Source organism: Chiloscyllium punctatum, chromosome 3 (genome assembly GCF_047496795.1).
Source record: "Chiloscyllium punctatum isolate Juve2018m chromosome 3, sChiPun1.3, whole genome shotgun sequence".
Lineage (NCBI taxonomy): Eukaryota > Metazoa > Chordata > Chondrichthyes > Orectolobiformes > Hemiscylliidae > Chiloscyllium > Chiloscyllium punctatum.
The window spans coordinates 107107186-107131500 of record NC_092741.1 but is presented as its reverse complement, the minus strand read 5'-3'; the positions used below and the strand labels follow the sequence as shown (position 1 = coordinate 107131500).

At 42.2% G+C, this 24315-nt stretch overlaps 1 protein-coding gene across 5 annotated transcripts in view; it reads left to right on the top strand.

Annotated features, from left to right (window-relative positions):
• The window catches only part of LOC140463703 (uncharacterized), a 438200-nt gene that overhangs the window by 121200 nt on the left and 292685 nt on the right, over positions 1-24315 (top strand). For all 5 annotated transcript variants that reach the window (XM_072558071.1, XM_072558067.1, XM_072558062.1 and 2 more), the window contains 2 exons: positions 12025-12078; positions 13892-13927. In XM_072558071.1, coding sequence (XP_072414172.1) covers positions 12025-12078; positions 13892-13927 — 90 coding nt within the window. The remainder of the gene's footprint in view (positions 1-12024; positions 12079-13891; positions 13928-24315) is intronic.

The following is a 24315-nucleotide window of genomic DNA, read 5'->3' as shown; positions in this document are numbered from 1 at the left end:
GGATAAATCCCCAGGACCTGATCAGGTGTACCCTCAAACTCTGCGGGAAGCTAGGGAAGTGATTGCTGGGCCCTTTCCAGAGATACTTGTATCATTGATACTCACAGCTTAGGTGCCAGAAGACTGCAGGTTGGCTAATGTAGTGCCACTATTTAAGAAAGGTGGTAAAGACAGGCCAGGGAACTATAAACTGGAGAGCCTGAAGTCGGTGGTGGGTAAGTTGTTCGAGAGAATCCTGAGGGACAAGGTGTTCATGTATTTGGAAAGGCAAGGACTGATTTGGGATCGTCATCATGGCTTTGTGCGTGGGAAATCATGCCTCACAAACTTGATTCAGTTTTTTTTAACAGATATTTTTATTAGAAATTTAACATTTTTACAAGTTTACAAAAATAAACAAAACTCTCATATACAAACATTGATATACAATTAAATCAAATATACAATAGCCAAAATTTAACAAAAGAAAAAAATACCGAAAAAGAAAAAGAAAACAAAACTCAACTGTCTACTAACCTAACCTATAACTAACCAGAGTGTATATTTAAATCTCTTACATGCTCGGAATGTGTTAACATCAGATGTAATAAAACCCGTATTCATGCGGGATTCCTCTCCTAAGGGGCCTCGGACCAGCCAGGTTTGTAATCTCAATTAAATAAAAGCCCTTGTTAGGATAGCTGAAATATCTGTATTTATGTAATTCAAGAAGGGCTGCCATATTTTATAAAATAATTCGGTCTTTCAATGCACCATATTTGTAAGGAAGTCAAGGGGAATACATTCCATAATTAATCTGTGCCAATTTGAAAGTCCAAGGGGCCGTCAGCCACCCAGTTCACCAAAATATTTTTCCTTGCACAGAAAGAGAGAATAGTCCAGGGAGGGAAAGTTCGAAAAGCCCTAAAGGAGAGATACAGGGTCCACTTTAATTTCCGTTCCTAAAATTTCTGTCAGGGTGCTTGCTACTTTAGTCCAGTATATACGGATCTTATGACAGGTCCATAGGCAATGTACAAGAGTGCCCACCTCTATTTTGCATTTGGGACACATTGGAGATGCTCCTGCCTTAAATTTTGCCAATCGATCCGGTGCTATATGGGCCCTATGAAGTATCTTCAGCTGGATAGCCTGGGTTCTGTTACAGATAGTAATTCTTCTAGCATTTTCCCAAATATCATTCCACGTTTCTATAGAGATTTCTAGTCCCAAATCCAAATCCCATGTTTTAAGCAGATTGTCCATATCTCCCGATACTTCATCATGTAGTAAATGATAAATAATACTGACGGAAGGTACCCCCACTGGTCGTAGGACACTACATTCTCTATCTGATTTATAAAGACTATCTAATAATGTAGTCTTCTTCTGTATATAGTCTCGAATTTGGAAGTATCGATCGAGGTCTCCATTAGGTAATCCGAATATCTGACGCAGCTGTTCAAAAGACATCAGGACCCCATCTTTAAATAGGTCCCCTAGACATGAGATACCCCTGGATCTCCAGAGTTTAAAAGTGGCATCTGTAAACCCCGGTTGGAATCCCCATGCTCCCACTATCGGTGCATAGGGGGATGTTTTATGTGAATTACCCTCATTTTGCCGCATTATATTCCAAGCCTTAATTGTGTTTAGTATTATAGGATTTTTACAGTGATCTGTAATGATTTTCCTCTTGTTTGAAAATAAAAGATTAATAAGTGGGTATTTTACTTGAGAGGCCTCGATGTCCAGCCAGATTGATTGTGGACCAGACAAGACCCAATCAGCTATGTAACTTAATAGGGAACTTAACTGATATTTCCTAAAATCTGGGAAGTCCAATCCTCCCCTTGTCTGTGGAAGCTGTAGCTTCTTCAGCTTAATGAGGGGCCGTCTATGATTCCAGATAAAGGAACCCAGCCAGCCATATAATTTACGTAGAGCCATCCTCGGCAGCATCACCAGAAGATTCAGTTTTTTGAAGAGGTAACAAAGAAGATTGATGAGGGCACAGCAGTAGACATGATCTATATGGACTTCTTCAAGGCGTTCGACAAGGTTCCTCATGGGAGACTGGTTAGCAAGGTTAATTCTCACGAATACAGGGAGAACTAGCCATTTGGATACAGAACTGGCTCAAAGGTAAAAGGTGGAGGGTGGGTGGTGGAGGGTTGCTTTTCAGACTGGAGGCCTGTGACCAGGGGAGCGCCACAAGGATTGGTGCTGGATCCATTACTTTTCGTCATTTATATAAATGATTTGGATGTGAACATAGGAGGTATAGTTAGTAAGTTTGCAGATGACACCAAAGTTTGAGGTGTAGGGAACAGCAAAAAAGGATACCTCAGAGTACAGCGGGATCTTGATCAGATGGGCCAATGGGCTGAGGAGATGCAGATGAAGTTAAATTTAGATAAATGCAAGGTGCTGCATTTTGGAAAAGCAAATCAGAGCAGGACTGATATACTTAATGGGAAGGTCCTGGGGAGTGTTGCTGAACAAAGAGATCTTGGAGTGGATGTTCATAGTTCATAGTTCCTTGAAAGTAGAGTCGCAGGTAGATAGGATAGTGAAGAAAACGTTTGGTATGTTTTCCTTTATTGGTCAGAGCATTGAGTATAGGAGTTGGGAAGTCATGTTGCGGCTGTACAGGACAATGGTTCGGCCACTTTTGGAATATTTCATGCAATTCTGGTTTCCCTCCTCCAGGAAGGATGTTGTGGAACTTGAAAGCGTTCAGAAAAGATTTACAAGGATGTTGCCAGGGTTGGAGGATTTGAGCTCTTGAGAGAAGCTGAATAGGCTGGGGCTGTTTTCCCTGGAGTGTCGGAAGCTGAGGGGTGACCTTATAGAGGTTTATAAAATCATGAGGGGCATGGATGGGATAAATAGACAACGTCTTTTCCCTGTGGTGGGGGAGTCCAGAACTAGAGGGCATAGGTTTAGGGTGAGAGAGGAAAAATTGAAGAGGGACCTAAACGGCATCCTTTTCACATAGACAGTGGTGCCTGTTTGGAATAAGCAGTCAGAGGACGTGGTGGAAGTTGGTATTATTACAGCATTTAAAGGCATCTGGATGGGTTTTGAGTGATATGGACCAAGTGCTTGCACATGGGACTACGTTATATTGATATCATATTGATTTAGACCGAAGGGTCTGTTTCTGTGCTGTACATCTCTATGACTCTATGACCATTGTTGGAGCAAAATCAGCATGATTGTTGAAATAGGTCATGAAGAAGAACCATGACCACTCTTTTGGAACATGCAGCCATTCGTAACAAATGTATTTTTACCTCCAGTGCCCAAAGTCAAATCAAAATAAATCAGTTGGACAAACTGACATTTGTTTGACTAATAACTTCAGAATTCTTTTGGATCTTGCTACACTTTGAACACTTCTGCAGGAAATGTAGGAAGACTTTGCATTTATTTTCCAACTTACTGTATCTTTCTAAAGTGTCTCAATGTATCTCACTTGTACCAGTCTCTGTGCAGCAGACGAACTGTGATCAGCCTGTAATCCTCTGAGATGAGGAGTTTTGCAGTGGCCTGTCTTTCATCCCCACTCTCATTTGCCAGAGAAAATGGCAAAAGTTATTGTTGGGCTTTCAGTGGTGCTCGTAAAATCTGACTAATGTGCCATTATTCACTTGTTTATTGTTTCAGAATGTAAACTCTCATTTAATCATTTAAATTTTGACAGTGCACACATTTTATAGAACTTAACTCACTTAAAATGCATGCTGCACACAATTGTAGCAATAACATTTACTATACCAGCCTCCAGAGTATATTTTAGCAGAGAAAAAAATCTTGTCCTTTTGTTACCTCTTGTGCATGATGTCTTTCTGTTAAACAGCACATGTCTATCAAGGGAACTTATTACTGTGCAGCCTTTTCAAATGATAAATGACAGAAAATCTATAAGTTGATGATAAGATAAATGTTTTGCAATCACTAAAGAGGACCTCAATTCTAAATGCCATCCAATTTGAGAACCAGTCTTTCAAAATTGCTAGCTAACTGGAAGATAAAGTGCTGGATCATATTCCTGCAATAGTACTGACTGTCAGCTTCTATCAGGTGGTATCGATATTAGCTGTAATGCAGAGGATTTACTCCTGTTCCAAAAGCTGAATGCAAATTGACGCTGATTACACTGCTAAGAGAATGCTATACCACTGGAGGTATGGCCTTTCAATTGAGATATTCAACCAAGCCTGAGTCGGTCTGTTTGAGGATCTAACTGGACAGTAATGATTATGTGACACTGTTAGACAAAGAGCAGGTTATTTCTTTCACTGCCCTTGTACTATTTTGAATAGGTGATAGTAATGTAGGAATCTTAATGTCAGTTTTGCCAAGTTTCCTGGAGGGTTTCTCACCACAAGGGCTTGCAAGACATGTCTCTCCACATATCTTACCAAACTCATTAACAATCTACCCTGAAGTTGTTAATGAGTCCCTGACTCCACTTGCCATATGCAGAACAACTTCCCACGGCCTGCATAACCAGAAATGAACCAGTATCCCTGTTGTTGCCTGTTATACACTCACACAAGCACCATCAGCCCAAAGCTGCCCTCCATATTCCTGACATTTGCCCCAGCCAGAGAAAGAAAATGTGTTGCCCCATTGCCCCCTTTGTGGGCATAGACCTGGAGGTCCTGCCATTGGGGTGGCGCACAGGCAGGCCATCGTCTTCCTCAGTATCAGCAGAGAAGGACACAACACTATGCCACAGAAGTCTGGCCTGAGGTTGCAGTCTCAGCCACCTGCACTGCATAGGAAGAAGGCCAATGACCTGCTCCATTCCACCAGCATAAATATCACATCTTCTATCTGTTATCTCACACTCACACTCTGCTACTATACCCACCTCTCACCAAGGTACCTGGTCTACCATTCACACTATTGTCTGAAACATCTTTCATTTGCTGTCACCCACCCCAGCACCTGACCTCACAAATCCTCCATCCCCTGTTTCCCACCTATTTACTCATTTGGGACACCTCCTCTCCTGTACCAATAATAATAGCCATTCCACCCACTTTCTTCTCCTGAATACCTGACTCTCTCTCATTCTAGGAGAAAAACAACCCACAACAGGGCAGAAAGAATCAGGGTAGGTGGTGGGCAGCCTGACATTTGGCTCCACATGCCTTACATAGAGATGATCCTGTCTCTGACCACCCCGAGTGGTGGACTGACCATATCTAAGCCCATTGGCTGGTAGCAGAGGCTACCTTTAACTTACTGTGTTGGGATCTCCTGAGTGAAGGCTATACCCCTTGATTTGACTGAGGTTTGCTGGCAACCGTGACAAGCTTCCTCGCTTTAGAACATAGAACATTACAGCACAGTACAAGTCCTTCGGCCCTCGAAGTTGTGCCGACCTGTGGAATCAATCTGAAGCCCATCTATCCTACACTATCGCATTTTCATCCATATGTTTATCCAATGACCATCTAAATGCCCTTAACGTTTGCGAGTCTACTGCTGTGCAGGCAGTGCCTTTCACACCCGTACTACTCTGAGTAAAGAAACTACCTCTGACATCTGTCCTATATCTATCACCCCTCAATTTAAAGCTATGTCCTCTTATGCTAGCCATCACCATCCGAGGAAAAAGGCTCTCACTGTCCATCCTACCTAACCCTCTGATTATCTAACATGTCTCAATTAAGTCACCCCGCTACCTTCTTCTCTCTAATAAAAACAGCCTCAAATCCCTCAGCCTTTCCTCATAAGACCTTCCCTCCATACCAGACAATATACTAGTAAATTGCCTCTGAACCCTTTCCAAAGCTTCGCACCCTTCCTATAATGTGGTCACCCAGAACTGAACGTAATACTCCAAGTGCGGCCTCACCAGTGGTCTTATACAGCTGCAGCATAATCTCATGGTTCTGAAAATCAATCTCTCTACCAATAAAAGCTAACACACTGTATGCCTTCTTAACAACCCGGATGGCAACTTTCAGGGGTCTATGTACATAGACACTGAGATCTCTCTGCTCATCTACACTGCCAAGAATCTTACAATTAGCCCAGTATTCTTTGATCCTGTTGCTTATTCCAAGGTGAGCACCTTACACTTTTCTACGATAAGCTCCATTTGCCACCTCTCAGCCCAACTCTGCAGTTTATCTATGTCCCTCTGTAACATGTATTCAAAAAGAACAGGTACTCAATGAATGCGTCTGCCGATATCTCAGCAACAAACCCAAACAAGCAGACAAAATGCATCCAGAAACCCTAGCCACTCTCCCCTACATCAAAGACATCTCAGAAATGACAAACCCGCCAACACACTGAAACAGCAGCTAACGAATTTGAAAGACGCTATTCAGACAACAAGCATAACTAATGTAATTTACAAAATACCATGCAAGAACTGTAATAAACACTACATTGGACAAACAGGCAGAAAACTAGCCACCAGGATACATGAACGTCAATTAGCCACACAAAGCTATGACGCACTCTCACTAGTATCCTTACATATGGATGAGGAAGGACATCACTTTGACTGGGACAATGCATCCATCCTAGGACAAGCCAAACAGAGACATGCATGAGAATTCCTAGAAGCATGGCCTTCCAACCGGAACTCTTGTCAACAAACACATTGACCTGGATCCCATTTACCACGCCCTGAGAAAAAGAATACAAAATGACATCACCACAGGAAATGACATCACCAACCCAAGGAAACCTAAACACATAAATAGAAAGCGGGCCATGCCACCAGCACTTCATCCGGAGGCTCACTGCTGATGTTACCTAGTATGGTGACGAAATGTCTGAAATGAACCTTCCAGCTCACTGAACAAACCTACATCCAGTAGTACTGTGAGTCTGGTATCACTGACTGAGGAGGCTAAATAGAGAAATGCAATACCAAGCAGGGATGGTGTGAGCATTCAGGTAGATTACGAGTGAGTGAGCACAATGACAGTGAGTGAAAAGCTCAGAAATGCAGCCTGATCCATTCCATGGGCTGGGTGCATGTCTCTGAGAACATTGTGTCCTTGCTGCAACATTAACATAGTTGTTGGGTGCAGCACTGAAGTGTGGAAATGTCCTGTAAGTGGATTGGAGAAGCACTGTGAAAGTTCTTAAAAATTAACGCATGTCAATGCCAATGTCTGAGTATGTAGGGTGTATGGAGTGTACCCTGTGATGTTGGTGCCCAGTGTCCCCAACATGGAGGTCCTTTGGAATGGCTGGCAAGCTGAAGTTACCCACTCTGATTTCCTTATCGAAAACTCTCAATGTCAAGTTTGCTCACAGCGGATGGTGATAGAAGGCTGCATATTAATGAATTGAGATGTACCATTAATGAGATTATTAAGAAGCAACAATCCCCTTAACAGACAATGAACTGCTGTCTAGCAAGAAGCTCATCTTGACATTCAGAGCAAGTGTAGTCTGAGCTTCTGAGGCAATATCCCACCTTTTAATTTGGAGTGTTAAACGTTAGGGTAAGTGCCTTTGAACTAGAAGATTCGCTGGGCCATTTGTAGAGGGCATTTAGTATCAGCTGCATTGCTATGGGTGTGGAGTCACAACTATGCCATAGGTAAGAACATTAGTAATCCAGATTTGTGGTCACCATTATTGAGGTGCGATTATTTTTTCATTGTTCCTAGACCCCGCTGGAATTGTCACCTGATTCTGCCTTATTTCTCACCATAGCCAACGTTGTTCAGGTTCCTGTAAGATTCCAGCCACTGATAGTGATAATTTTCAGCAGGTTCACAGATTCTGGCTGCTCAAATATGGAATAACTCTTCTCAGCAAAAACAAGGGGAGACAAGAATGCCTGATCATTTAGGTAATGCTGTCAGGAGAAGAAAAGCTGGAAGACAATGCAGCTTAGGAATTTGCTTGCTCTGTACGTGAACAAATCACTTGTCTTTTTGAAGACAAAGTTGTGTTCATCACTTTGACTGTAAACAATCACAATGTTGTCTGATTCTTCTGTGACACAAGAAACATTTTATTATTAGACAGCTCATCATTGGGCTTTCTGAAACATAATATTAACATTAATTCCATTAAAAGATAGATACAGTAAGTAAACAAAACTTTGAATGAAGATAAATGTTGGCCCTTTACAGTCTGAAATGGGAGAGTTGATAATAGAGAGCAAGGAAATGGCAAACGTACTGAGCATCTACTTTAGCTCAGTCTTCACAAAAGAAGACACAAAAAAACTTCCCAGATGTCTTTTGGGAAGGAAGATTTAAAGGAAATTAGTATGAGTAAAGAATAGTGATGGCAAAATTAATTGGACTGAAAGCTGATAAATTCCCAGGGTCTGACAATCTAAACACCCAGGGCATTGAAGAAGGTGGCCATAGAAATAATGGATGATTTGGTTGTCATCTGGAACAGCCCTAGCAGATTGCAGAGTGGCAAATGTGACCCCACTAATTCAAAAAGCCAGAAGGGAGAAAACTGAATTATAGACTGGTTAGTCTCATATCAGTATAGAGAAAATGCTGTCAACTTTTATAAAGGATGTCATATCAAGCCAGAAAAGAAATACAAACAATATTGCACAAAGTCAGCATTGTTTATGAAATTCATGTTTGACAAAGCCACTGGAGTTTTTTTGAGGATGTAACTAATTAATTAGATGATGGAGAACCTGTGGATGTGGTTCCACACAAGAGGTTGTTATACAACCTCAAAGCACATGTACTGGTGATAATAGACTAGCATGGATTGAGAACCAGTTAGCAGACAGAAAACAGAAAGTAGGGTATTCTCTGCAGTGAAATTTGGTAATAAATGGGGTATCACAGGAGTCAGTGCTTGGGCCTCAACTATTCACTATATATATATATATATAATATATATATCAATGATTTGGATGAGTGTATTGAGTGTAGTAATTCCAAGTTTGCTGCTGATACAAAACTAGATGGGAATATGAATGGTGAGGAGGACTTAACGAGGCTTTAGAGCAATTGTGACCAATTGAATGAAAGGATAAATACATGGCAAATGCAGTATAACACAGATTATTGTGAAGTTGTCCACTTCAATGGGAAAAACAGAATGGCAAAGGAATATTTAGTGGAGACAATGACGTAATGATATTATCATTAGACCAGTTAGTCCAAAGCTAACTCTTTGGGGTCATGGTTTCAAATCCCATCACTCAGCTGGTAGTATTTAAACTCAACTGGAAAATGAAACTTGTCTCAGGTAAAAAGTTAAAAATCACACTACACCAGGTTATAGTCCAACAGTTTTAATTGGAAGCACACTAGCTTTCGGAGCGATGCTCACCTGGTGAAGGAGCATCACTCCAAAAGCTAGTGTGCTTCCAATTAAACCTGTTGAACTGTAATCTAGTGTTGTGTGATTTTAATCTTGTACATTCCAGTCCAACACCGGTATCTCCAAATCATGTCTCAGGTAATGCTGACCATGAAGTGATGATCAAATATCATTTAAAACCCTCACTAATGTAATGAAGGAAAAGTGGTGAAGCAAATTTGCTATCCTTCCTGGTCTGGTCTACATGTGACTTCCAAGCAACAGGAATGTAGTTTAGGGGCAGATGCTAGCTCAGCGGTTAGCACTGCTGCCTCAGAGCACCAGGGACCCAATTTCAATTCCAGCCTTAGGTGACTGTCTGTGGGAGTTTGCACATTCTCCCATTATCTGCATGGTTTTCTGCCAGGTGCTCCAGATTTCTCCCATAATCGAAAGGTGTGCAGGTTAGGTGGATTGGCCATGCTAAATTGCCCAGCCGTGTTCTATGTTCTATGTTCTATGTTCAGGGACATGCAGGAAAGGTGAATTAGCCATGATAAATGAGGGTTTACAGAGATAGGGTAGAGAACTGGGGCTAGTCTGGGTAGGATGCTCTTCAGAAGGTCTGTGCAGATTCAATGGGCCAAATGGCTTCTCTCCATACTGAAGGGATTCTATGATTTGTTTGGTAGCAGATTGGGGAATTTTGATATACAAAGGGACCCAGAGGTCCTTTATCCAGTCATTGACAGCAAGCATTGAGGTGCAGCTGGCAGGAAGGAAAGCAAATGGTATGTTGTCTTGAAAACACATACAAGTACAAGAGCAAGAAAATCTTAGTACAACACCTAGAATGATGTGTGCAGTTTTGCTCACCTAAGAAAAGATAATCTTTCTGCAGAGTTAGTGAAACTTCAACAGACTGATCCGAGGTTGGCACGTTTGTTGTATGAGTTTAGATTGTGTTGAACAAGCTTGTCCTAAGTGGAGTTTAGAGATTGAGAGGGGATCTCATTGAAATATATAAAATTCTGATAGGGCTGGAAAACTGGGGGAGGGAAGATGGTCCAGAACAAGGTGTTATGGTCTCAGGGCACTAGATAGACCATTTCAGATTGAGATGAGGAGAAATGTCTTCATCAGAGGGTAGTGAAGCTGTGGAATACCTGTCACAGAAAGCTATGCAAGGGTAAGTCATTAAATGTGTTTAAAAGGCAATTAAATAGATTTCTAGAAGCTCAGTGTCAAGTGTATGGGAGAGTATGGGAGTTTGGCTTTGTGACAGAGGATCAGCCATGGTCATGTTGAATGGCAGAGCTAAGTTGTTTGGCTGCATGGCATACTCCTGCTTACTATGTTTATGTGATTTAATCTCAACTATGGGTGCGAGGATAGCCCTTTCCCTTTATAATCTTCACTCACTAAATGTGCACAGTCAGTCAGGTTATGAATAGGGACCCAGTCGTGCAAAGGATAACAAGCCCATCAAAGCTTACAGGTAAGGGGAAGGTGGACCACAAGATGATCCCAGGTTAGATAGAAACTTAGTAACAGGAGGACATGATTTAGCCCCTTGTACCCTATTCTGCCACTCACTGAGGGCCTGACTGATCTGACCTACAACTCTAAATTCCCAAAGACCTTGAGATTTCCATGGCCCTTTTTGTGATGAAGTGCTTTCTAATTTTATTAGACAAATTTTTTTTCTTATTCTGCCTCTTGATCATGATTTTTTCCATGAGAGGAGATATGGGTAAATCCTTTTCACTTACTGGATATCTCGAAAGGATGCTGGATTTGGACTCAGCAAGTTTGAAATTACATGCCTGAAGAACAATAGCTTTTGCCTTCTCTCTCTTTTTTTTGAAAATTGATTTTATCAAGGATTATGAATTGGAAACCATGTGGAGGAATTCCAAAGGAAAAAAAGACTGAAAAGTCTTCATTACTACAACTTGATAAAGGATAATCTGGAAACTAATCACCACTGTCTATAGGTAACTTGGGCTGATGAAGGAGTGGAGCAAGAATTCATGTCACTGTTCATACGGGATCCTAACATGTTACGCAGATCGCAGGAAGCTAACCTACCCATTCCTATTAAATCTATTCAGTTTTGACTAACATCCTTATGGCCTATGAGCAAGACTGTTGACCCTATTTCCTATCCAATGTTTTCCCAAAGCTTCAGGACTATGGGGTTAGATAACTTACAGTGTGGAAACAGGCCCTTCGGCCCAACAAGTCCACACCCCTACATTTATCCCTTCACCTAACACTATTTAGCATGGCCAATTCACCTAACCTGCACAGTTTTGGACTGTGGGAGGAATGTGCAAACTCCACACAGTCAGTCGTCTGAGGCAGGAATTGAACCCGGGTCTCTGGCGCTGAGGCAGCAGTGCTAACCACCGTGCCACCCATGCTTTTCATGATGCTTTTCCTCCCTTCTCCAAAGTTTGTTTAAAGCTCCAACTAGGCAATACCTCCACCTTCGTCCCACTCATTCCACACTTGACAACAATGCCCTCTTGCCTTAGATACATCATTTGAAGAAGGGTGACCATGTTACAATAATTAACAGACTTGTTTGCAGAGCTGCAACAATTTGGTTTTGGCTTTGGTAATTCACAATTTGTTCAAACATTGCTTTTTTTTCAACCATGGGAAATTGTATTGCTTAAACATAATTGTTAACATAAAGAATAGATTTCTATTTCAATAAAATATATGACTAATTCTTCCATTCTCCTTTTTAAAAAGGGCTTAAAGGGAGACCCTGGTGTTCCTGGTCTGCCTGGTCCAAGAGGAGAAAAAGTAAGTGCTATTTGGAATAGTATAAAAAGCAGTTTTCTTGAGCAAATTTCTCACTTCTGAACTCAGTGTTTCATTTTCAAAGTGAGATTCTTTAGAAATCTGTGAATGTACAGTTTGTAATCTGATTTGTGTTAATAGTGGATCAGCAACCTGTCTGACATCACTCTCACAGAAATGTAAGGTCGATAATCAATTTATCTGTTTCACATAGTCCCACAGAGTCAACATGATGCCCCAGTTGAATTAACAGGTGAATGGAGTTGTTGATAGTGTTCATTTAACATTCAGAATATAGTCAAAAGGAGACTAAATTAATCAGAAAGGGTGAACCACCTAAAGCGACAGTCTCCGTCATTCTCTGGACAAGGAAGCTGATTGTCAGTTTGCACAACCTTTGGAACCATCAGGAATCCATTCTTCAACACTTCTTAATGCAGAATTATAAGCAAAAGCCTCTGCCTGTCTTCAAAATTTGGTGAGTCAGGATGGTGAAATTTATGAACAAGTCAGTCCAAAATTTATGAAGGCAATATCTGACATTGAGGAGCAAAGAACATTCAGTGTTAAGAAATACTCTAGTTTAAAATGGGATAACTATGAAGGGTAGCTGAAAATGTGTTGCTGGAAAAGCGCAGCAGGTCAGGCAGCATCCAAGGAACAGGAGAATCGATGTTTCGGGCATCAGCCCTTCATCAGGAATGAGGAAAGTGTGTCCAGCAGGCTAAGATAAAAGGTAGGGAGGAGGGACTTGGGGGAGGGGCGTTGGGAATGCGATAGGTGGAGGGAGGTCAAGGTGAGGGTGATAGGCCGGAGTGGGGTGGGGGCGGAGAGGTCAGGAAGAAGATTGCAGGTTAGGAAGTTGGTGTTGAGTTCGAGGGATTTGGCTCTAGGGATTTTCAGCTCTAATCTTCAGCATCTGCAGTCCTCACTTTCTCCTTAAATATGAAGGGTATACTCTTTCAAAAGGTAGAGCCTGACAAATACCTGTGGATGATGCCAGGCACTTCATTGAAAACATCTCTGCAATGTGAAAAGCACTTGCCAAGTCAAATGTAGTGAGATGTATGAGCAGATGCATAGAACATAAGTACGTGGGAGTAATATGACCCAGCCCCAGTAACGTACTAGTGCGAACATACTTGGAGAATGTGTCCAAGTCTGGTGACTGTGCCTTCATACAGGCATTGGTATTTTGGAAAGTTTGAGACAAAAAAGGTACAGGTGGATTCTAAAATCATGTAATTCTGCACAGAAAGGGTTAAATTCCTCCTGTTGATAATTGATGAATATTTGTTGGTTGTTCAATCACCTTTCACTGAAAGTGATTGAGTAGAGGTGAAAGGTACTTTTATAGTTGTGAGAAAGTTCAATGTTTAGGAAAAGAATTGCCCTGTGCACATATAGTAAGGCTTTCCTGATCTTACACTGCACGTGCCATTTGCCTTCCCAGTTGCTTTCTGTGCTTGCATGCTAACTTTCAGTATTCCATCTACAAGTAAACTTAGGTTTCTCTAAACATCAAGGTTCAGAAGATTGTATATATTTTTAAAAATCTGCAGACCTGTGCGAGTAGCAATGCTGGATACAAGCAAACTTAGCCCACTGCAGTGCATCATCATTACTCCCTGAGCAGATGACTCCTTATATCCTGTAACTAATAGCACAGCTCCTGTGGCTGACTGTAACTCATTTCAGACTTTCTTTCAAATTTTAAACTGAAATTTATTCATTTGTTAGCTATACTTAATTGAATTGTCAATGAATTAACTGTTTGTCAACTGATTACTAATGAAATGATTTTTATTTTCAACAGGGAGATATGGGTCCTCCAGGTCCACCTGGATTTTCTGTAAGTTTCTGGGACCTTGTGCTTCTCTGGGCTAAATGGAAATGTTGAGGCAATAAGCATAATTTTTCAGGGAGGCTAAGGAAGATGGAAGACTATGTAAATGAAGCAGAGATGTGGGATTTGATTTTGAATACTGTAACAAAAAGTTAACACAGATATTATTGTTCAGATCTAGCATTCCCTGAGGGCAGGACTTCAGATCACATGCTGAAGATCTTTATGATTGGATTAGAATCCCTACAGTTTGGAAACAGGCCCTTCAGCCCAACAAGTCCACACCAACCCTCAGAAGAGTAACCCTCACAGACCCCCATTCACCTACCCTGTATTTAACCCTGACTAATGCGCCTAACCTACACATCCCTGAACACCATGGGCAATTTAGCATGACCAATCCAACTAACCAGTAAACCAGAGCTGGTGATGGGGCCAAGAATAGAAACAGAACTTCCTAAACCCCTTGAACATTCAATGTTCAATCATCCAATCATCCCTGTACCTCACGTTTTGCTGGTTAAATACCACTCAGGCTGGATCCAGGGAATTGTATTGTGATAACTGGTCAACAATCTAAGCTCTATTCAAAATTATATTGGTGACTTTCATTGCTGAAACCAGTAGGCTGTCCAGAACAATACCCAAGTTGATCACCAAACAAATTCTGCTGTGAATCAACAAAGCAAGTGGCAAGGTCTTTTGCCATTCAACTTTGCCCACCCAGCAAACCAACCCAGGTTAAGAGTAGGGTAATGTGGAGGGAATAAACACAATCTATATCTGTCCCTAAAATAGGCTTGTATGTGATCTCAGTACAAATTTAGAGTCATAGAGTCTTACAGCATGGAGACAGGCCCTTTGGCCCAAAGTGGTCCATGTCGACCAAAATATCCATCAACGCTAACCCTATTTCTCTGCACTTAGCCCATATACTTCTAAATCTTTCCTATCCATGTATTTGTCAAAAGCCTTTTAAATGTTGTCAATGCCTCAACCACTCTCACAGATAGCTCATCCCATATACATACCACCCTCTGTGTAAATAAGTTGCCCCTTAGGTTCCCTTTTATACTTTTCTCTCTAACCTTAAACTGATGCCCTCTACTCCTTGATTTCCCCAAACCTGGGAAAAAGACTGAGTGCAATCACACTATCCTTGCATCTCATGATGTTATACACTTCTGTAAGATCACCCCTCCCCCCACCCCCCCAGTCTCCAATGCTCTAAAGCAAAAGTCCTAGCTTGTCTAACCTCTCCCCATAACTGAGACCATTGAGTACCAGCAACATCCTTGTAAATTTCTTCTACGCTCTTGTTATGGACCAGGCCAGACCCCCTCAAAACATTTTAAGAAAGAAGCCCAGACCCTAACTTTTCCAGTTGTATAAGCAAGTGTAAAGTGGATATTCCAGGAGTGACACAGCTGGCCCAATCTCTTAGTTTTAAGCCAAACAGAATTTATTTACAAGATTACCAAATGAAATACAAACAGAAGAGAACAGAATATAGAGTATCTTAACCTATCTTTAAACCCAACAGACTATCCCAAATTAATGATGCTGTTCCAAATGCTTACAGCAGTTTCCATAAAACCCCCTTGGCAAAAAGGTAAAATCAGACACAGGTTCTTATAGGAGACAGAGATGGGAGAGAGATTTAACATGGAACCTCCTTCCATTGTAGCTGTTTCTTTGGATTCCTAGCTTAAACTGACCAGCAGCTCCTGAATAGGCAGGCTGCCAAAACCAAACCAAATCAAAGTAAAGCTGAGCTGGGAAAACTGGCCACTGCCCTTTCATTGTACAAGTTTTTTATTTAACTTAAAAGCTTCTTCAAGTAGATAAACCTGGACATCTTGGAACCCTGACTTTATGACCCCTCTGAAAAAAAAACCATGAACACAATAACCTTGTCAAAGGAGCAGCACATTCTTTCCAGTTTAAGAACATCCTTCCTATAGCAAGGTGACTAAAACTAATCACAATACTCCAAGTGCGGCCTCACCAACATCCTGTACAACTGCAACATAACTTCCTAACTTCTCTATTCAATGCCTTGACTGATGAAGGCTAGTGTGCCAAAAGCCTTCTTCACTGCCCTGTTTACCTGTGAATCCACTTTCAGAGAACCGTGCACCTGAACTTTAAGGTTTCCCTGTTCCATCACATTCCTTTAAGGCCCTACCATTCGTGATGAAATTCCAACCTCGATTTGACTTTCAAAATGCAAGACCTTACACTTATCTATATTAAACTCCATTTGCCATTTCTCAGCCCACTTCCCCAACTAATCAAGGTCCTGCTGCAATTTTGATAACCTTCCTCACTATCCACAATACATCCTATTTTAATATTGATTGCAAACTTACTAATCATGCTTTGTACATTCTCAACAAAATCATTGATACAGATAACAAACAGCAACAGGTCCAGCACCAACCCCTGAGGGACTCCAGTAGTCACAGGCCTCCAGTCCAACAAATATTCTTCCACTATTATCCACTGCTTCCTACCATGAAGCCATCTGTGTATCCAATTTGCTAGCCCCCCCCAGGATTCAATGCAATCTAAGCTTCCAGAGCAGCCAACCATGTAGAACCCTATCAAAGGCCTTACTGATATTCAGATAGACTACATCTACCACCCTGCCATCATCAACTTGCCTGGTCACTTCATCAAAGAACTCTAACAAATTTGTGAGGCATGATCTCCCATGCACAAAGCCATGCTGAATACTCCTAATCAAACCCTGTCTTTCCAAATGCCTATATATCCTATCCCTCTGAATATTCTCAAGTAACTTACCTACCACAGATGTTAGGCTTACTGGTCTGATGTCTCCAGGATTTTCTTTGTAGTCCCTCTTGAATAAGGGTACAACATTCGCTATCCTCCAGTCTTCTGATTCCTCACCTGTGCCAAACAATGATACAAAAATATCAACCAGGGCACCCCCAATTTCTTCTCTAGCCTCTTGCAGTATTCTTGAATATATATTTGTTCAAATAAAATTAAAAAGGGGTGCCACACATTTTAATATCACTCTGATTCTCATGAGTTGCCATGCAGTATGTAGGACAATCTTGTTGGGTTGATCACCCTGCCTTGAGGATGTGAATTCTCGCCCTCCTCCTACCCACCTTTGGTCCTGTGTGTGAAACCAGCTTTGAATTAGTCAATCAAGTTTCATTAACACAAAACATTATCTGCTTCAGGCATCATGCATTATCCATTTATCAGACCATCCCTGTCACTCCCCAAAAAAAGCTATTTTGATGACTGTTGCTGAGCTTAAGGCAAAACTCTTTGATAACTGCAGGTCATGCATCTTATGGCAAACAAAACAGATATGTAAAGGGCTATGCCATTAAAATTATTAGTACAGGTAAGGGTCAAGAGCCCTTCCTTGCACAACATTTTTTTAAGATTAGATTCCCTACAGTGTGGAAACAGGCCCTTCAGCCCACACTGACCCTTTGAAGAGTAAACCACCCCACTCTGACTAATGCACCTAACACTATGGGCAATTGAGCATGGCCAATTCACCTGACATGCACATCTTTGGACTGTGGGAGGGAACACACACAGACACAGGGAGGATGTGTAAACTCCACACAGGGACGATGTGCAAACTCCACACAGTCACCCAAGGCTGGAATTGAACCTGGGAACTCTGGTGTTGTGAGGCTATAGTGCTAACCACTGAGCCACTGAGCCACCGTGTCACCCTGTAATGAGTTGCATGAGTTAACAAGTTATATTGAAAATAGCATTGTTCATTTTGTCCACTTAAGTCCATCATACATCATACACACATGTATCAGTACAGCAATTCTGGTAGGAAGGCTTAATAAAGGATCCATGTTTACCAACTTGTGTAGCGCTACGTCTAAATGTATGGCCTATTATATAACTTTTCTTATCCAAGAATGTTGTATTTATGTCAAATTCTTCTCTCCTCTATCTTAATAAGGCCAGAAGCTCACTTATTTTAAGTTGGTATGGCTCCTTACAATGTGGGAAAGTATGAAAATTATGCCCTTTGGTCAGAAGAATGGAGGTGAAGACTTTTTTCTAAATGGGAAAAAGCTTCAGATACCTGAAGCACAAAGGGACTGAGGAGTCCTAGTTCAGGACTCTCTTCTGGTTAACATGCAGGTTCAGTTAGCAGTTAGGAAGGTAAATGAAATGTTAACATTCATTTTAGAGTGGCTAGAATGCAAGAGCAGCAATATAATACCAAGGGTGTATAAGGCTTTGGTCAAATGACATTTGGAATATTGTGGCAGTTTTGGGCCCCATATCTAAGAAAGGATGTGCTGGATTTGGAGAAGGTCCAGCAGAGCTTCATAAGAATGATCCTGGGAATGAAGAGCATATCCTATGAGGAATGTTTGAGGACTCTGTCTGTATCGATGGAGTTTAAAAGGATGAAGGGGGATCTCATTGAAACTTAGAGAATACTGACGGGCCTGAATACAGTGGAGTGGCGAAGGTACTTCCACTGGTAGGAGAGACTAGGATCTGAGAGTAAAGCTTCAGAGTGAAGGGATGACCCTTTAGAACTGAGACGAGGAGGAATTGTTTATTGCTGCAGAGTGGTGAAACTTCAGAACTTGTTGCCGCAAAAAGCTGTGGAGGCCAAGTCATTGACTATATTGAAAACATCAGTCGATATTTAGGTTCTTGATTAGTAAGGAGATTAAGGGTTATGTGGAGAAGGCATGAGCATGAGATTGAAAAATCTATCTACCAAAGTGGAGTAGCGCCTCAGACTTGATGGGCCAAATGCTATAATTCTGGTCCTGGTACTTAATGATCATTAAAATAGAACAAACAAACATTCATCTGGAATGTATTACCAACACAGTTTAAAATAGCATATCCAAATATTTCAATGATCGGAGCCATCTCTAGGGAAGAGAAATGGTCAGAAGGCACTAGAACGAGGCTGTTCCAGAAAAATGCAAAGATAAACTTGCTGTTTTAAAGCCTGGAATGGAAACATTAGTTGCAAGATAGTTATGAACAAGTTTGCATCATGCATTTCATGAGAAGTTGAGATGTTGGGTTCCATGAATGATTAGTTGTTGCACATATTTCCCATGATTTCTTTCACACTTGTATAGAGTGAGATTGACAATTATGGACCTCAGTCATGTAATGATTCTTCCTTTGGTCTGAAGATTCCAATTCAGGGAAAAGTGCACTAAGGGAGGACAAGCTAGTCCATTGATCCAGTTCTCAGTTCAGACTCTCTTATTTCTGGTCAATTTGTCTTTCTCGTGCCTTTTTTTGGATTATAAGTATAGGATGCTGGTGGTGTAGTGGTAATGTCACTGGGTTAGTAATATACAAGTCCAAATTATCTTTTTTTTTGGTTGACATGCCTTCAAATCTCACCACTGCAGCAGATGGAGGTTAAATTCAAATAATAAAAAAATCTGTTACTGAAATAATCTTAGTGATGGTGACCATTAAATGATCAACAAATCTCAAAAAGCCAGTCCTGCATATCCTTTCTTAGATACGGGGCCCAAAACTGCCACAATATTCCAAATGTCATTTGACCAAAGCCTTATACAGCCTCAGCAACATACTTCTGCTCTTGTATTCTCGCCTTCTTGAAATGAATGCTCACATTTCATTTACCTTCCTAACTGTGAACTAAACCTGTATGTTAACCTTAACAGAATCCTGAACTAGAACTCCTCAGTCCCTTTGTGCTTCAGGCATCTGAAGCTTTTCCCCTTTGTGAAAATAGTCCAGCACCAAATAAGGGTATCTCAGGTGGAAAGATGAGGTTAAATTGTGTTCGGGGTTGGGGGGGTGGAGGTGGGGGGCTGGGGGCTGGGGCTAAGATAGAAGTAGTAATGGGTCCTGACTAAGAAACCAGTGTGACTTGAGGGAGCACCCACGGAGAGCAGGTCTTGAAGAATGGGCCTTATGTAGAAAAAAAGTCTATTAAGAAGGGGACCTTCCTCCTCCTCCCTCCCCCATCCCCTCCTTCCCACCCAAGGCCTGAGCAGAATGACTTTCAAATCTTCCTCCTCGCCCTATTCGTAAATTCCTCCTGTCAACTTGAAAACTGAGTAGTAAATGTCTTTTTTATGTGGTCATCAATTGCTCACTTCAGGGCAACAGAGGCTGGGCCTGCACCTATCAGTCAACCCCTGTATGTGTCAGCCATGACCTGGAGCTGTCTAACTCTATCTGGCTGTTAACATCTGATCTGTCAGTCAGCACTTATTAGTTGTCAGATCCAGATGTTGACTGGCTGATCCAGATGTTAATTGGCAGCTCCAGGTCTATACATTAGTAATCATTTTCTGCTTTTAACAGAAAGAGGATTCTCTTCAATATTGGGTTGAATTTCCAACTTCCTTCTCAGGGAATAGATAACTGTTTGAAAACAGCTCTGCATGCAGCTCCATTTATGCTGAAGCAGTGCATTCTACAACAGTGTTAGTTACAAGATCTCATGGATTGATTCACAGAATGGTACAAATGGGCCTTCAGCTCTCTGGTGTCCATGTAAAGAACCTGCCTTACCCCTTTCGGTGTAACAACAGGTGAGAGATTCAACTGGCATACATTCTATAACTCAGTCCTGGTCATCTCTGTTATTCAATCTGTCCCCTGTTCATCCATGTACTTGTTTCAGTGAGGACTTTTCAAATATTCACTAATCTGGCTCCAAGTGTTTGTACTGGAGCTATGTCTTTGGTCAGTTGCCAGAAGTTGTATTTTTTAATCACTGACTCAGCACATTTTTGGGATACCACAGTCATGCTTAAACAAGCTCAGGGGAAAGACAAATGCTGCCAAATCCCAGTAATTGCTTTCAAAGCAACTGTACACTGCTATATGATAGTTTTACAATGAATACTTCCGGGTATATTTCCCACTGAGTTGGTAAAGACATCCAGTGCTCGGAAAGATATGTGTGAGATCTTTGTATCATTTGACAGGAAGGTCCTATGGAGATGATTTTGCAAAGTCACGTTCCTGACACTGAACCTTCCCCCATCTTCCTTTTCCCAATCTTCTCCTCCTCTTTCCTTTCTCCTTGTCACCCAATCCTTCTATCACTCTCGCACTCTCAAGTTAGAGGTAGGAGCAGAAATAAGCCTTTCAACCTATCAAGTCTGCTCTGCTATTCAATTAGATCATGGCTAACCTCCACTTGCCTCCCTTTTCTTAGAACCTTTTATTTCCCTTTGTTCCTGACTAAAAGTCTGCCTATCTCAGTTTTGAATAGACGTAACGGTCCAGTTTTGACAGCCCTTTGTAGTAAAAATATTCAGATTAACTACCCTCTGAGAGAAGAAATTCATCCCCATTGCTGGTTTAAATGCGCAGCACCTTATTCTGAGATTATGTCCATGGTCCTAAACTCTTCCACAAGGAGGAACAACATTTCTACATTATTTTGTCAAGTCCTCTAAACATATTTTAAGTTTCAAAATGGTGGCGTCACAATCTTCTAACTTCCAGTGAGTACGTGCCCAACCTACTCAGCTTCTTCTTGTAGGGATTCTGTGATAAGTCAGTCCCTTAGTAAAACTTCCTTACTTTTATACTCTGTTCCCTTTGAAATAAAGGGCACTCACAGCTCTGTTATACATTCCTCCCTCTCCCTCTCTCCCTCTCTCCCTCTTTCTCTCTCTCTCTCTCTCTCTCTCTCCCTCCCTCTCTCCCTCTCTCTCTCTCTCTTGCTCTCTCCTTTCCTCATCTCCTGTCTCTATTTTCCCCTGTTTATTTCCTTCCTCGTCTCCCCCTCTAAACCCTCACATCTCCCTGTCTCTCCCATGCCCCATCTTCTATCATTATTTCTTTCTCCTCACTCCACCTACTGGGGAGGGCAATCAGGATTTGAGGTGTATGTCCACCATGGTATTTTTTGACTTCGGTAGATTTCCATCCATGTTTCTAATAAATATAATTGGGAGGCATCCTTGAGGGCATTGTCAACAAGTTGTATCCTGCAAAATATATAAATATAATTATATCCTGTCCGCACTGTTCTAAAGCACTACATTGTAATTGTCAATTCATTACATTTATGGTTTGGCCCACTGCATTGATAATTGTTACACTCCCTGTCTGTGGCTCAGTTTGGCTATTTTCTTTATTTTGAGATGCAAGCCTTTGGTGTTCTAGTCCTATTCTAGATCGTAGAATCATAGGATCCCTGAAGTGTGGAAAAAGACCATTTGGCCCATCAAGTCCACACCAAAGATCATCCCACTGAAAACCACCCACTACCCTCACCCTGTAACCCTGCATTTCCCATGACTAATTTGCCTAGCCTGCACATCCCTGAACACTATGGGTAATTTAGCATGACTAATCACCTAACCTACACATCTTTCTACTTCAGGAAGAAACTGGAGCACCCGGAGGAAACTCACAAGGAGATGGGGAGAATGTGCAAACTCCATACAGACAGTTGCCAGAGGCTAGAATTGAACCCAAGTCCCCAGCATTGTGAGGCAGTATAGTGCTAACTACTGAGGTACTATGTGACTCAGAGCACAGCACTCCAAGCTGAGACTCCTCTGCTGTCTTTCAGATGACTCTCACAAACAAGTGTATAAGATTCTACTCCCCATCCTTGACCCCTCACCGAAGCTACTTTGAGGAAGAGCAGGGAGTAATTATCCAAGTATCTTGGCCAATAGATCTCATCCTTCAGTCAACATCAGCGAAACAGATGGGCCCAAATCTCCCAGCATTGTGAAAGGTTTCTGACTCAGATTCAATATTAGATGTCCCTTAGGACTCTGAGGAAGTTTGGACATCCAGGTTGTTACACTGGAAATTTAGTCTTTGGGTTGAAAGCTTAACTCTTCCAGACTGATTCCCTGAACCCAATAACAGTAGGATCAAACAGCCAGAAACAAGGCTGTTTGCCTTATTACAGGAGCATTGAGTTAAATTGTGATTGAAGCAAGAGGCAATCGGGACTTTTTTTATCTGGCTGAGCTGAATCCCATCACAATGCCCTGACTATTCAGGTTAGGGTGTGAGGCAAAATCAACTTTGGTGAAAAACACAGAGAATGCTGGAGATACTCAGCAGATCTAGCAGCATTGATGGAGAGAGAAATAGTGTTAACATTCTGAGTCTAGTATGACTCTTCAGTTCTTGGGTGAAGCACAGACTTGGTTAAGGGATACACTGTATTGCAGGTGAGTTGGGCCTGGGAGAGAGCTCTGTCAACAGCCAAAATGGCTCTGGTGGGCTGATTGATGCACTGTTGAGAAAATGTACATTTATATAAGTCAATTCACATCTCAGGACTGTGCTAAGAAGAATGTTTGATGTAAAGTCATTGTTGGAGAAAGTGAGGACTGCAGCTGCTGGAGATCAGAGCTTAAAAACGTGTTACTGGAAAAGCGCAGCAGGTCAGGCAGCATCAAAGGAGAAGGAGAATCGACGTTTCGGGCATAAGCCCTTCTTCAGGAATGAGGAGGGTGTGCCAAGCAGGCTAAGATAAAAGGGAGGGAGGAGGGACTTGGGGGAGGGGCATTGGGAATGCAATAGGTGGAAGGAGGTTAAGGTGAGGGTGATAGGCTGGAGAGGGGGTGGGGGGGGCGGAGAGGTCAGGAAGAAGATTGCAGGTCAAGAAGGCGGTGCTGAGTGTGAGGGGACTGGGACTGAGAAAAGGTGGGGGAGGGGAAATGAGGAAGCTGGAGAAATCCGCATTCATCCCCTGTGGCTGGAGGATTCCTAGGCGGAAGATTAGTCGCTCTTCCTCCAGGCGTCATGTTGCCATGGTCTGGCTATGGAGGAGGCCAAGGACCTGCATGTCCTTGGCGGAGTGGGAGGGGGAGTTAAAGTGTTCAGCCACGGGGGGTTGGGTTGGTTGGTGCGGGTGTCCCAGAGGTGTTCTCTGAAACGTTCTGCAAGTAGGCGGCCTGTCTCCCCAATGTATAGGAGGCCACATCGGGTGCAGCGGATGCAGTAAATGATGTGTGTGGAGGTGCAGGTGAATTTCTGATGGATATTGAAGGATCCCTTGGGGCCTTGGAGCGAAGTGAGGGGGGAGGTGTGGGCATAAGTTTTGCAATTTTTGCAGTCGCAGGGGAAGATGCCGGGAGTGGAGGTTGGGTTGGTGGGAGGTGTGGATCTGACAAGGGAGTCGCGGAGGGAGTGGACTTTCCGGAACACTGATAGGGGTGGGGAGGGAAATATATCCTCGATGGTGGGGTCCGTTTGGAGGTGGCGGAAATGACGAAGGGTGATCCAATGTATCTGGAGGTTGGTTGGTTGGTTGGTGAGGACTAGTGGGGTTCTGTTGTGGTGGCGATTGGAGGGACGGGGTTCAAGGACGGAGGAGTGGGAAGTGGAGGAGATGTGGTGGAGAGCATTGTCAACCACGTCTG